Raw genomic sequence first — 15,682 nt, 5'->3', positions numbered from 1 at the left:
AAACAGCCCTGGATTATTGAGGTCCGGCCGCGAGCTTGACAATTCACGGCTGTGGTTAGCAAAACGAGCACGACAGTTTTTAAAGTCGGGCTTGTTTTGCCGAGATACCTGTTCAATGCTGCCGGGAAAGACCGCATTGAATAGACGCCCGCTGCTATTTCCCCCGTCGGAAATAGCGGTGAGGGATTGAATACTAAGGCAGGTATTCAATGACCTAATTCGTCCTGTGCAGTGAATCCTGTTTTGGATTCGCTGCACAATTTCCGGAGGGCTGGTGTATTTCCTGCCAGCCCTCCCTCACCCCCTATTCGACGCCTCAGGGGCTCGCTGCCCCTGGCGGTGAATTTAAACCCCCGGCAAATGCCGCAGGGAGTCGTGGGACGGCGGTAGGGAGATGGAAGCCTCCTTGCCTGCGCCGGACACTGGGGGTGAAGGAGGGCTGGCAGAGGGACACAGGGAGAGCCCCCAGAGAGCTGGCAGGGGACTGGGATAAGGAGCCGCTGCACTCACTGGTTCTGATCCTGCATATTTAATGATCGGGACCAGTGTGCAGTGAATATATGAATATTAGCGGCTCCCGGCCCCCTGCTGGCGAATGTGTAAAAAACAAAACAAATTAAATATATATTCATGTGCTGCAAGCACATGAATAAGAATAGCATGCCCCTTCACAGAAAAAAAAATCAGATTTTTTGACACCAAAAAAAAAAAAAACCTTGATTTTAAAAGATCACATTCCAGTTCTACTAAAAAAGATGACAAATGCAAAATGGTGAATCATGGCGAAAATCACTGGAGAAAGCAGTTCTTCATTTGAGCATTGAATACACTCTGCAAATTTGACTTAAAACCCCATTGAAAACCACCGGCGAATTCGCACACGGCGAATCGGCCAGACATTTGCTGTTCATTTGCAGCGAATTGTCTCCATTGAATAGGGAGAATCGTTTTTTCAAAATTCGCCGTTAGCCCGGATAAATGCCAGATTCGCTGTAAACTATGGTGAATCTGAGGCATTGAATACTGGCCTAAAGACTGAAAATAAGCAAATACTGGAAACCCAAGAGCAATGTGAAATGGCATTGTTTTAACAATTAGAATGACGCTCCACCAATGGCATCCACCACTTTAGTCATACCTCTGACAGTTGTACATTTATTTACTGTAAATAAATTTCCTCCACAGAAATAAATGGTAACAGCTTAAATAAACCGGATGAAACTTTTTGTAAATAAAAAAAGACTGGCGTAATATGTGCACCTGTAACATGTGCAGCAATAATTTCCTTGGCTAAATATTGAACTTCTGAGTTTGTTTGTTACACAGGTGATGAAACCACAAGCTGTCATCACTGAGCAACCTGAAACGGTAACCCTGCTGAGCAGCCATTGCCATAAAGCAAAATCTTCCACAAGCAGTGATGTTTCAACAAGTGACAGTCAGGTCAGTACGCGGAGAGAACACATATTGGCAGCTATAAATGTTATGGTTGCAATTTTGTCTAGTTGTTAGACAAAGACTTTGTGTTCCCCTATGCTAAAGGGGTTCTCAAAGACCATGTGTATTTCCCTAAACATTGTTTCTGGTGCTAGGAACCCTTGGCATATTGGTCATGGAAACATGTAAAGGGGGTTATCAACTATCTAACTTTTGATCTCCAAGTTACATAGAATAGTAAGCTCCAATGAATATAGGCAATAAGTATGCCGTGATGTTGTCATTGATACTGTGCATGTCACTATCTGGATTATCTATGTTACCATCTCTTCCCCCATTGAGACACTATGGGGGGTATGCACTCTGGGATCACGACTGTCGATCCCCGCCGACAGCCGTGATCCTGGCCCGTTTGTGGTCAGATCGACCACATAACGACAGATGGGATTCAATGTCCAGCCTGCTGATGGGCGCAAAGGGGGCGTGGCCGTGAAAACGGCCGTGGATTATCGATCTGTGGCCCGGATAACGACCATCCACGGCCGTTATCAGCAGAAAGGGCCACACAGCTTCTGAAGTCGGACCCGTTCTGCCGCATCAATGCTGTCGTTAATGACCGCATTGAATAGGGAGCCACCGCTATTTCCCAGGTCGGATATAGCAGCGGCACATTGCATACCCCCCTATATAGTGCTAATGTTCCGTTTTATATGTAGCTCATGGGTAATTATTAATTTAGAGATTATTGAATAGTTTGACTTTCTAGACTATTGAAAAGCAATTCTAACCGCAATCCACTTGGCTACCGATGAGCTTGTCAGATGATGATCACCTCCAAAAGTTCCAGAAAAATTAAAGTTGCGCACTGCAAGCAATGCTGCCTGCACTACCTACTCCTCGGACTACTGTCCTAGAAAATAGAAAGATGATCACAAAGTTCTGCAAGATAATGATTTGGGTGTAATAAAATCTGCATCTTGTTTGGTTTTTGTAGTCACCGGACGTGTCGGATACAGTGTTAGACTCCTCTATGATTTCTACAGAAAATGGAAAAGCCAGCAGGTTTCCAAAGCCTCAGATGGAAATCCGATTCAGTCCAGTCAAGCCAAACCGAATGGAAGTAAAACATCATGGGGACGATTCGCCCATTACTGTGAAAATATCACGAACGACAAGAAAGAGGAAGAGTAATGAAATGGAGCAGGTAATATTTGTTGAATGTAGAAATATTTTAAGGAATGTGGTATAAGCCTCCCTGCCTCAGTGATGCATTTTTGTCATAATAAAATGTATAGTCTCTACTTTCACAGTTATTGGCTTCTTCTCTGTACATATTCACATTTCTGCCTTGCTAAACACTAAAGGCTGATATTTGCCAATGAAGCGTATATTGTAGTTATAGGTTTTAGGTGGGCTCGTACCTGCACACCTACTCCGGCTGCCTTCAGATTATCACTAAGGTCACCCTCAGACCTTAGGGTTTGGCGGAAGTATTGAAAGTTAGGTGTGACAATCGGGATTGGCGCCAGGAGTTTAAAATATGACAAGGTTTATTGATGCATAAACATATATATATATAACGGTGTTTATAATAAGCATGTAAAACATGTAAAAAACATGTGAAGTCTTCTTACCCCTAAGGGTATATTTGGAGCCAGCAAGAATGGAAAGTGGCAGGATGCAGTCCGGATAGTGCACCCTGCTTGCGGCTCCAAATACCTTAGCACTGGGCTGGGTCCTAGTTCAGGTTTATGGGGGATACAAGTCCCAAGGATGTCTGTTGCATCTGGGGCTAGCAGGCATGGTTACATGTCTGCATATGGGGAATATACCCAAAGCGAGATGCCGATCCCAGGCCAAAAGTTTGTAAGATGTCAGTGTCTCTGATTTTCATTATAAGGCGTTCGTTATTTGCGTTTCATAATACCTAGCAATAAATTACGTAAATTGGCTCAAATCTTTATTACTGTAATAATTGTTTTCTTTAATTGATTTTCTTCAAGAATAAAATTCTTTCAAGCTGCTGGAAAATGAATTATAAAGAGACACATATGTCTGGCAACTTATATCAGGTATTGAATTTCCTTGATGGTGTTGGGTAAATTCATTACCTGCAGTCATATCTCCTGTGACCCCATTCATGTCTTCATATTGATGCTTTGTTTATAAAAGGGTCAATGGCAAAATTCTAAAGCCAATCCAAAATAAAAACACAAAAATGTGCAGATTGTAGATTAATAACCTTAAAAAAGAATAATTGATAAAAATAATTTGCTAATTTGAATCTGTATAGAAAGAAAAACATTGCCATCATATCTAGTCTCAATTATAAATGTTCAAGACTCTACTGACCAATTCCAAAGCAATGATTCATCCCATGCCATGGTTGAGCACTCCATTCTGCATCACTACAGATGTGTTGACATACGTCTATGGTGCACTACGAGTCACTTCACACATAACGCCTGAGCACAACATGACTCGGTAGCGCCGAGCGTGTTTGTGTGCAACTCTTTATGATGCAATACGTCTCACAAATCGAATAATATAGGATGCCCAAGGAGCTTATATTGATTACAATGATATGCAGCATGCCTATATTATTCTGTGTCATTGCTGCTGTATATGCAAATAAAGTGCAACGGTAGTGTTTTACTGGGGAAAAATCTGTAACATTGAATCTCAAATGCAGATACAGGCTATTTCTGCATCAGCCCCACATCCCTATAGGTTACTTTCAATTTAAGTATTTAAAGTAGCCTATAGAGATAGGTCTCCCAAATTGAAGCATATAGGATTCCCAATGAGCTTATGTTGATTACAATGATATGCAGCATGCCTATATTATTCGGTGTCATTGCGGCTGTATATGCAAATAATGTGCAACGGTAGTGTTTTACTGGGGAAAAATCTGTAACATTGATTCTCGAATGCAGATACAGGTGAATTCTGCATTGGCCCCACATCTCTATAGGTTACTATAAATTTAGGTATGTGGTCACATTTTATTTTCTCCCATGGCAATGTTTTTCTTGTCATCAAATTTGGTAACTGGGCAATCAATATTGATTTTTACCGGTTTACTTTCTTCAATAAATGATTTAATATCATTTTCATCCATTAGTAAATTGTTCCCATATAGAGTATTATGGTTTATTGCAAAGGGACCTTATTATAAACTTGTGTTTCTGTTACTAACCATATTGGGAGCTTCCCCATTCATACTTCAGTCGCCTCATGCGCTCTTTTCTGTAACAAACCGCTGCATGATTTCTAATTTAATTAGTGGTGTAGAAGAAACGTTTGCCTGTTATGTGAGTGCTGAGGGTTATGCATTATGTATATATGGAGGATCACCTACAGTTTTGCTTAAAGAAGAATTTTAATAACTAAGGTTAATTACGAGAAACACTTGCAGAGATTAAGAAGTAGAGACTCTTTGTAGTCCTGCCCCAAAATCTCCTATGGATTAATATTTCCTTCTCCAATAATTATTCTTACCAGCAGCAGGATGAATATAGCCATGCTGTAAGACTTTGTGTGTCAGGAGACGTTCTTTCTGCTGATGTGGTTCTTACACCAAAGTTACTTAGTCTACAAGCAAAATATATGACCGGAGAGTAATCCTTTAAAACTTTTTATAAACTGAGAGGTAACAGTAATGCTTGCAATATATTGCTTGCAATATATTGCTGAGCAATATATTGCTCAGTGTCTCCTTTTCATCAGCGACCAGAGATGGTCGCTGATGAAAAGGAAGCTCTGGTGGGGGAGCCGCAGAGGTAATTAGCTGGTAGCAGGAGCAAGCTCCTGCGACCAGCGATTACAATGGGGCAGAAAACGGGAGGGGCACACTTCCATCACTGGCAATATGGTTGCCTGCGACCATATTCCCACCGATTATAGCCCCTATCGCCCCCGTGTGTACACAGCCTTAGAGATTGCTGTAACTAATTGCAAACTCCTGTTGAGTTATTTCTCTAGTGTAGTTTACATCATTAAGCCAAGGTCATGTTGCTCTGGGTTAGATATTTAATCCCCGCCACGATATCTGATGGGGGAAATAGCGGCGGGCACCTATTCAATGCAGTCTTTCTCGACGGCATTAAACAGGCATCTCGTCAGAACTTTAAAAACTGTCGGGTCCGTTCTGCTGAGATAGACTGTGGATTGTCGAGATCGGGGCCGTATCTCGACGATCCACGGGCGTAACTCACGGGAACGCCCCCTTTTTGCTGATCAGCAGGCATATCATTTAATGCCGCCTGCCGATATGCAATCGAGGAAAACGAAAACAGGCCAGGGTCACGGCTGTCGGGACGGACCGACACTCGTGACCCTGGATTGACTACCCCCCATAGTCTCGGTTCCACAAATATCCCTCATCATGTTTCTGATCAGTGTCTTCTGCCAACTCATGACCTACATCCGCGGGTTGTGCTACGTAAAACACCCCATTGAGTGTCTGATGGAAATAGTCATAAAATCACATGGGGCAGATGTATTCAGCTTTAAAAAGAGATAAACATGAGGTGATAAACACAGCCTATAACATGATAGTTAGTAGCCAATTGGCTGGACGTTTTATCACCCTCGTGTTTAATTCTTTTTAAAGCTTAATACATCTGCCCCAATGTTTGGAAATTGATGTGTAATAGTAATTTGCCCCTGTATTTTATGTAAAGTTTTTGAATGCATTCTTGATAACATGATTCTCCACTGATTCCCAGGGGCCTGTTTGGCTGGGATTTCTTACCAAAGCAAACAAGATGGCAGCTCCTGCTTATCTTCATAAACTTTAACATAGAGATAATTAGGGTTCTGTGTGAAGAAACATGTATGACCAAATGTTTATTATTAAACATGTATATACAAATTATATTGGACAATACTGCCCCATGTATGATTAAAACAATCCTTCCTGTTACATGTGTTGGTCCATCCATCCTGTTATACGAATTAGAGTGCTTGAACACTACAGGTCACATACTATATATCAATTCAACTGTACTTCATGGAAGAGTTTATAAGGTAATGTATAACTATGGGCAGACTGTGTCTATCAGCTCTTTCATTCAGGCAATGGCGAGTGGGGACTTTTTCTTTTTTTTTTATTCAACCTTTCAGTCTGATACCAAACATCGTGTTCCATCCCATTTACAGTTTACTATCTTCAATATACTAAGCATTTATTTCTGATTATTTATCTTGCTCATCTTGCAACCACATATTGCACCATTATACATTTCAGATGTATGTTTATAAGTGATTATTGTAATATTTCTATGTACTTTCACATCGGGAAAAACCATGCAGGTTCACATGTTCCTGTCTTGTTCTATCAGGTAGTGTTGTAAAAATGTATTTTTATTTTTTAAGTTTTATGTTTTGTTTATTATCCTTAGCATTCAGTGGAATATTGCATTTGGGAAATTGTTTGTATAGTTCTGTAGGTGTTAAAGGTACTGTCAACTTTAAATCTGTTCCCATGGGATTTGCCTATCGGTTTGTGTGAAGAATTATATTTACAATAATATAGTACCACAAGCTTTTTATACTTTTTCTTGGTTAGAGAAAGGAATTATTTAGCTACTTGTTCATCTACCATTTCTCTAATGGAGATATAAAGTCACAGATATAAAATTGTCACTAACTTTACTTGACATCAGCTCAGCTGCTACTCACAGACCAAACAAATTTCCTTTCACATCTGACTGATCTAAAAAACACAGCAATGCCTAAAAACTGGAATTCGATGTCGGAGTAAAGGTGTGTACACACGGTGCAATTTGCTTGCGATTCAATTGGGATCTAATTGAGCGGCAAGCAAAACGTATTTGATTTTGACTATACAGTACAAATTTGTACTATATTGTCTTGCCTGAACCATCTATTTTACTGTTCAATTTACACAAAACGGGAGCTCGAATCAGGATCGAATTAGCATTAAATGAGGCTGAAAACCGTTCGATGTTTATTCAATTTTGACAAAATCGATATAGTCAAAATCTCACAATGTGTACACAGCTTTACGCTACTTTAGTTATAAACAACGGTTTAACTTTTAACATTTAAGTTTTATTTATTACAAAATAAATAAGTCTATTTAAATATGAATAAAGTGCACATAAAAATAATCCCTGATGACATTAGTTGCCATCATTTGGCAAAATAAATAGAGTAGACTTAGGGGGAGATTCAATCGCCGTCGAGCATCTCCCGTGGGGGAGATGCTCGACGGGCCCTATTCAATGCTGTCTTCCCCGACAGCATTGAACAGGGTTTCCTGTCAGAACGAGCCCGACATCTCTAGCTGTCGGGCTCGTTCTGCCGAGAACAGCTGGGAAGTGACGTGCTGCCGGCTGCAGCGCGTCACTTCCCGGCCGCAACTCGCGGCCACGCCCCCTTCTCGCCGCTCGGCGGCCGGGACATTGAATCCCGACTGCCGAGCTCCAGGCGAGCTCACCGAGAACGGGGCAGGGGCACGGCTGTCGCGCTAGCTCGACAGCCGTGCCCCTGACATTGAATACCCCCCTTAAGGTGGCCACACACTAGAAAGATCTGCAATCTTAAGGCCCCCATACATTAGGCCGACTTGTCCGCAGGACAAGTCGGACCTAATCTACTGACAACTCCCCTGGGGGGGTCACATACGATTTGGCACTTGATGTGCCATTTTTGCATGTGATAAATCGCATGCAGTCCCCCCAGGGAGCTGCTGTCAGCGGGAGCCGGGAGCTGAGCAGGGCATGGGGGGCTGCAAGCAGGCAGCGGACGCAGCCTGTAGTACCTGCGGTGGAGGGAGCCAGATGCCGAGCGGGGGACTGCAAGCAGGGAGCCAGGCAGTGGGCGCACTGGTCCAGGCCGAGACCGGGTAGCGTAGGGGAAGCCGGGCAGCAGCGGGCGGACATAGCCAATCACTGACTGTTAATTCATTTCTGAGAGCTCTCTCAGTCAGAGAGCTCTCAGCCAATTACTGGCTGTCCATTCATTTCTATGTGCCCGGCTTCCCCTATGCTACCCGGTCTCTGATCCCCTTGCGGCGTTCACCACCTGGAAGTATCTATTTGCGGCATTCCCCCCCCCGCCCAGGATAGTGCGCCCACTGACTCTATAGCCCGGCTCCCTGCTTACAGTCCCCCGCTCGGCTCACTCCACCACACGTACTATACGCTGCGTCCCCTGCCTGCCTTGGGCTGCACATAAGATTTAACAAATCTTATGTGCAGCCCGTCCGACCTCCCGAATCCGACCCGATGCGCACGGGACCGTGCATCGGGTCGGATGGGATGTCTGCACATGCGATTTGGCCCGATTTCACGGCCCGATTCCTCTGAACCGGGTCAAATCGGGCCCAAATCGCATAGTGTATGGCGGCCTTTAAAATGTGTGCAGAAATTAGCCTTGCAATCTTTTGTCCTTCCTGGACAAAAGATTTCAGGCAAGCACACATCTTTACCAAAGATTTATCTTAAGATCTGATGTGCATTCCTATGGATCTTTTGCAAAATCTTCTGATCTTTCATGCAGCATGTCAGATCAGAAGATTCAGCAAAAGATCAGCGGGAGCGCGCATCCGATCGAGATCAGCGATAAAAATCGGCTGATAGGTCGGAAATCGGCCGATCAGCAAAAAAAAAAGCATTCTAGTGTGTGGCAATCTTTCAATACTTTTCCTATGATTTCAAAATCACATATAACAGCCTGTATTTGAGAGTCTATCCATGCATTTCCAATGAAGGGTTTTATCCAGCTCAAGAACTGTGAAAGAAAATCTCAGAAAAGGGTTTTCAAGAGCACCAATCTAGATATTAAGGATTACAACAACTTGATAATAATCCCTTGAGGATTACTCATTGGTGGAAATGTAATGGGGTGTGAGAATAAGAAATAGAGATATTGTGAGATGTTCCTATTTTATTAAAATATCAATTACATGACATAATGAACCTTGTTTTGCAGTGTAAATGATTGCCACTATAATAAAATGGGAAACTGCTCACACCCTATTACATTCCACCCCTTGAGTCAAAAATGATCCATACTCTGGCTCTAGAATGGACAAATACAGTACAAGCCACGAATGCACTCAAGTCTATCAAGGATTATTGCATAGGCCGCAGCTATGGTCGATTTGTAAATAAATGAAGCTTTGTCCATGTGCGGCCACTGAGACTAGAGTCATATCTGAATTTATTCTCTTAAAGCACTGATAATATACTTTGTTTTTACAGTTAGTTGTATTTGTTATTTTTTTTAGGATGCTGTAAGAAATGAGAACCGTAAAAATACAAGAACAAATAAAATGACCCCTTCACCTTTGCCAAGTCCTGCCATGAACAGCTATGAATCAAAGGTCTGTATACATTTTATCTTCATTATACCCCAGTGTCTGATGACCCTGACATCGTGCTGAAGTTGCAAAAATGCATGTGCTAGTTTAATGTACATAATTCTTTATTTTATTTTTCTGACTTATTTTAAGGTGGTCTGTCTTCATGTTTCCACAGTTCTCTTCTCACATTCAGTATCCATATAGGTCCTTATCTGGCACTTAATTAATTTGCTATTTGTCAGTTTGCAATGTGACTATTCGTCATAGGTAAAGGTGCCCACATACTAGAAAGCTCTGCGATCTTAAGATGTGCGCATAAATTAGCCTTGAAATCTTTTGTCCATCCTGGACTCCTATTGATCTTTTGCTAAATCTTCTGATCTTTCATGCAGCATGTAAGATCAGAAGATTTAGCAAAACATCCGTGGGAGCGAGCATCTGATCAAGATCGGCCAATTTGCGGCAAAAATCGGACGATCGGTCTTCCAGGTTCAGTATGTGTGTGCAGCCGCATAGGAGGCTGTGTAGCCTTAGTAATGATGACGTGTGTGCACCAGCTAGGTGGTCTGGAAAACTTGGCCTGTTAAATCACAAGCCATGCTTTGGCCAGTCCTGACTTAATGGGCCATATACACCTGCGATAACTTGGGTCAATTCTCCATCCTGTAGAGGATTGCTGATGTATGGGCTCCCTTGCTCAAAAAGAGATTTGGATTGCTAGGTCAGATTTTTGAACATGGTAAAATATCTGATTTCTCCAGGGCCTTATTTTTTAAATGTATGGTGAAGATTGTCTGGGAGGCCGACTGTTTTGGGTCAGATCATGGAGGGGTGGTAACTGTGGCAATGATAAAGTAGGGCGCCTGGTAGTGGGGGTGCGGACCAGGGTCAGGTAAAATAGCCTTCCTCTCCTGAATATTTTCATATTTTAAAAATGTATTTGAAAATAATAACCACAATATTTTTGTTATGTAGAATGTACTTCATTAATTCTCCAATTTCTACTTTTACAAGCTCACATTGAAAAAACAGCCATCTACTACAAGTACTGCATCAAGGACAAAAAAAGAAAGGACCCTACAAAAGCTTGGGGAATTTTTACAGAGTTCTCCATCCATCTTCCAGACCAAAGGTATTGTCCCATTTGCCATTTTGTTTTGAGTCTTAGAACATTTTTAATTATATTATTCTGGGTAAGAAGATTCAATTTAAAGGTATGTTTATTTTTTTTAGCAAAAAAAATACTTGAAACAATTGGGGCTCCCAAGACATCAGATGTAAAGGCTGTCAAAAAAGATGAGGAACATAAACCGAAAAGAAAGAGAAAGTTGTACACTACTGAGATCTCGGCTCCTCTAGATATCCCTGCTCATGCGGTAAGTAGATGTAGCGTGGACAAGTAACTGGTAACCTTGCAGAACTCCTATCTTTGTGTAATTATTTTGGATAAAGCCAAGATAATGTCCCTCATGTTTATGCATTTGTATTAACAAGATTTGTGACAAGTGAAGATTATTATTGATCAATTATTTTAAACTAGCCTTTGCCCATGGCTTCATTGACGTTTTTGTCTGTTATTGTTCAAAGCAACTAATTTTACAAATACAGTAGTGCCATCTAATATTGTGATTTTAATGGTACACCATAAACTGGATCGACATTTAAACTTCATGAGCCTAGATATTCATTTTATACATGCAATTGCATTCAAGCCCATTGCGGGTGCGGTGGCGAGCTACGCTTGTCACCTATTCTCTTCTTCCTCTATGAGGAAAATAAGAGAAAATAGCCTGCCTAAGACAGGATTCTCACTATTGCGCTCCTGACAGTTGGGATTCCAATTGTTGGAGAAACGACCGTCGGAATCCCTACTGTCTGTGAGTCATCCGGCACCCCTTGCATCCGGTTGCCTTCCAGTAAAGCCAAAGGCAATACCCATAGAACGGTCACAGAAGGACAGGTACTCTGATGACTTGATAAAAACACAGCAACGCTGGTGTATTTTGTCAACATTTCAGAACCATTTCATATGTCATCCTGACAAAAGAACATATAAAATGGTTCTGAAACATTGATAAAATACACCAGATTTGCTGTGTCTTTTGTCAAGTCATCTGAGTGCCTCCTATTTAGGCTGGATTGAAAAATAATGCCTACATGGCTATAAGTATATGCATTTGAACACTTTTCTTTGTACATTATAACTCCGTTTATCCTCTATGTTATGCACTATTCACTTTTTAACGTCCCCATCCCTTCCCCACATGTGCGCCAACGCTTGACCAGTCTGGCAAACCCGTCGGAGAAGAAAGCTGGTGGTTGTTGTCGACATATGGTCTGAACGGCAGCTTTCAGCTTGTCATCAGAGTTGAAGTGTTGACCCTTAAGGTGCTCTTTCATCTTTGGGAAGAGGTGAAAGTCGCAGGGTGCAAGGTCGGGGCTGTAAGATGGGTGTGGCAGAACCTCCTTGAACTGTAGGCGCTGCAAAGGAATCGGGACTATGCTGAAAAGTGAATAGTGCATTACATAGAGGATAAATTGAGTTATGTACAAAAAAAAAGTGTTCAAATGTGTTCACAAATAAAAAAAACTGATAGCCATGCAGGCATTACTTTTCAATCCAGTATATATGTGTGTGTGTGTGTTTGTGAGAAGAGGGTGAGAACAGCGCCCCCTGGTGTAGTATTATAATATGCAGTGAACCCACCACCTGGTGATGTAAAAACACCCTATTAATTAAGGTAGTACCTGCAAAAAGTGGTATCCACACCACTATTCTTTCAGCGTATGCAAAATATCATCGGGATCCCTTCTATGATCGCCCCACTTCAGATTATGACCATATCCATACGTGTTGGTACCCACATAAGAAATGGATATCGAATATTGTATTATAATATAGCAACAACACTTAAATACAATAATAAAAGTTCATAAATTTAAGTTAAAAAAAAATCTACCGCCTATCTGTATGTGCAAACTTGGACATCATATCAGAGGCAAAGATGTACTAGTCAAAATCAAATTGTGAAAGTGACCCTGAATGGCACCGTGTGTAGGGGGCATTATAGAGATCCTAAACCTTCTCATTCACATAGGTTTCCGCTGGAGTGGCAGTTTGTGTATTCTATAACCTTCTATAGAATATATAATTACTAGATATTCTGATAACAGTGTGTTCTTCTTTCAGATCATTATGGACACTAATGAAAAAGAAAGTGACCACCTTATAATGAAGAGGCGACTAAGATCAAGAACAGCCAAATAAACTTCTTGTACATTTATACTGTGGTATATAGAAAATATGTAGATAAGTTTTATGCTGCTTTTATATAACCTTACTGTATAAATTGATAGTCCCCCAAAAATAAGCTTATTAAAGCATGATTACTGCCTTGTATGTAAATGTATATCTTGAGCTTTATATATTCTTAAGCATGCAATATAATATTTACATGTACTTTTTGGTACATTACGGAATAAACCCTGAACCGTATTCCAGAGTTGGTAATTATTTCTTTTTTTTTTTGCCATGGAAAGGGCCAAAACTTAATGGTCTCAAATCTCTGCTATAAAAGGCACCAAGTACACTTTCGTGCAAGCCCACTCCTCATCCAATCATAGAATGCTAACTATACTACAGTTTCTGATTATACTCGTTGTCTCAATACTATTGTCTATAGCATGGGTCTTCAACCTGTGGCCCTCCAGATGTTGTGAAACTACATGTTCCAACATGCATTGCCACTTTTTTCCTATGAGAGCATGCCAAAACTGTCAGGGCATGCTGGGACATGTAGTTCTACAACATCTGGAGGGCCACAGGTTGAAGACATGTGGTCTATAGCAATGCTGGCCGCCCATACTAGAATATCTTAGCCAATAACAGTCACTTGAACTAATATCAGATCATGATTGACTCCAAAATGACTAGTATTGCCTACTGCAGAAAATTTGCGTCAGTAGGTGAGTGTCTGTGTGTGGGCAGTGATTTAGTTATTTATTATCAGTTATTATATAGCGCACACATATTCTGCAGCACTTTACAGAAAATATTTGAACATTCACATCAGTCCCTGTCCCAGGGGAGTTTACAATCTATATTTTCCACCACATGTACACGCACATACATTCATACATTTATACTGGTAGGTTAATTGGGAGCCAATTAACCTACCAGTATATTTTTGGATTGTGGGAGGAAACCAGAGTACCCTGAGGAAACCCACGCAAGCACGGGGAGAATATACAAACTCCACACAGTTACCCATGACCTCAACGCTGTGAGGCAGTAATGCTAACCATCCGCGATGCACCAAGTTATCCTCCAACCTTACTAGTATTTGTGGCACAGAGGCCAGAATGGGTCTAGCTCTGCAACTAAATAGAAACAGGAGCACTTTAAATGAAATGCTAGAGACCATTCAGCACCGGTCAGTGGGTGAGGCCTTGAAGTGTAACCACATGGTAGCCACACTTCTGTGCAGTCTAGATGCCACCTGCATTGCACTGATTAGCGCCATGGGTACAAGACCTGGAGTCAAATTAACACTAGGCTTTGTGAAAACAACAGAAGGAAGAATAAACTGCGCAAAATTGGAATATTAGAATATCAATAAAATGTAATTAAATGATGTGTGGTACCCTGATCCAGGGGGTACCCCTTGTATGCCCACAGGAGATCTCCCAATTGTAGCCAATGCTGCCAGAACAGATTATTTCCCCTGTCAGCAGGGCTGTGAGGGGTTAACAGACTCAGCTAGTGACCCAGCTCCCCAGGAAGCTGAGAGGTCAGAGGTGATCCCAGCAGAAGTGTGCAGAGAGGAAGAGATGAGAAAGCCCTGTGAAGGGAGAAAAGGAGTGTGCTGCCTAAAGACAGAGGGAACAAGTGCATCAGTGTGATTATAGGAGTGTGCTGCTGCAGGAGGATGAAGCACTGAGGCATGTGTGAAGAAAGCTGAAGAAAGGCTGCTGTCCCAAGTGTGAGGAGAAGGAAGAGAGAGAGGGAGCACACTGCAGCAACCAGCAGAGGGGCCAGACAGCATGCAGCAGTATAGCCAGCAACACTCAAGGTACTGATTCAGTCCCCCTGAGACAGCATCTGCACCCTTGTAAGGGGATATCAGGAAATAGAGCCACCTCATAGACTCCCACTACAAATGCTAGTACCCTACTGAGCCCTACAGACAGGACAAGGTCTGCCTAACCCCAGTAAAAGGATATAGAAGCAGGGCAGAGAAGTGCCTGCTAGATTCACCCTGTCCAGGACAGCTCTATATTGAGGCTATCCCTGCAGCCTGTTTTACAGTTACAAACAGGAGGTTACCCCTGAGCCGGGAATCTGCCTGCCCCTCAGTGAGGACCGTTTTTGTCATTCACCCTTCCCTGTGAATCATAAATAAGTGTGCACACTATCATAGGGACGTACCCTTAATATGTTTGAGGACTTGTCAACGAGGGACCATTGTTCAGAGACAGTGACTGGTTAACCGTGACCACGTATATTGAGTTACCATTAATGTGCATCAATGTTGAAGAAGCGTTTAGATTGGCTACAGAGCCAGAGAGTTTTATAGTGTTTTCATAGCGTCAGTTGTAACTGTTAAAGTTGATGACAGGATAGAATATTGAAGTGATAATTGTGTTATCTTATGCTTTACTGTGACTACCTGTTTGAGTATGTATTATGTCACTTGCAGCCTATTGAAATATTGCAGCAGCCAGTCCGTGTGTTAGCAAATAAATTACTGTCGCTGCTAACAGTAGCAGTATTCCTTTTGTGGGTTCTCCATGGGTTTTGCCACCCCCTGCCTTAGGTTCTCGAAGAAGAAGCCGTGAAGATTCCTGAAGCCATCAACTCCAGAGTCAGGTACGCCATTGCACCGCACAGTACAGGGGCACTGTCACAGA

General features: G+C 42.0%; 1 protein-coding gene across 3 annotated transcripts in view; it reads left to right on the top strand.

Annotated features, from left to right (window-relative positions):
- KIF20B (kinesin family member 20B) overlaps positions 1 to 13,242 on the top strand; it is an 81,200-nt gene extending 67,958 nt beyond the window's left edge. For 2 of the 3 annotated variants that reach the window (XM_083149033.1, XM_083149032.1), the window contains exons 29-35: positions 1,327 to 1,443; positions 2,432 to 2,641; positions 3,441 to 3,509; positions 9,698 to 9,793; positions 10,787 to 10,904; positions 11,006 to 11,148; positions 12,963 to 13,242. In XM_083149033.1, coding sequence (XP_083005159.1) covers positions 1,327 to 1,443; positions 2,432 to 2,641; positions 3,441 to 3,509; positions 9,698 to 9,793; positions 10,787 to 10,904; positions 11,006 to 11,148; positions 12,963 to 13,040 — 831 coding nt within the window. In that variant the 3' untranslated portion in view covers positions 13,041 to 13,242. The remainder of the gene's footprint in view (positions 1 to 1,326; positions 1,444 to 2,431; positions 2,642 to 3,440; positions 3,510 to 9,697; positions 9,794 to 10,786; positions 10,905 to 11,005; positions 11,149 to 12,962) is intronic. The other variant, XM_083149034.1, reaches the window with a different exon arrangement.
- The last annotated feature ends 2,440 nt before the right edge of the window (positions 13,243 to 15,682 follow it).

This window comes from Crinia signifera, chromosome 6 (assembly GCF_055691185.1).
Source record: "Crinia signifera chromosome 6, ASM5569118v1, whole genome shotgun sequence".
NCBI classification, from domain to species: domain Eukaryota; kingdom Metazoa; phylum Chordata; class Amphibia; order Anura; family Myobatrachidae; genus Crinia; species Crinia signifera.
This window is presented reverse-complemented; position numbering and strand designations above follow the sequence as displayed.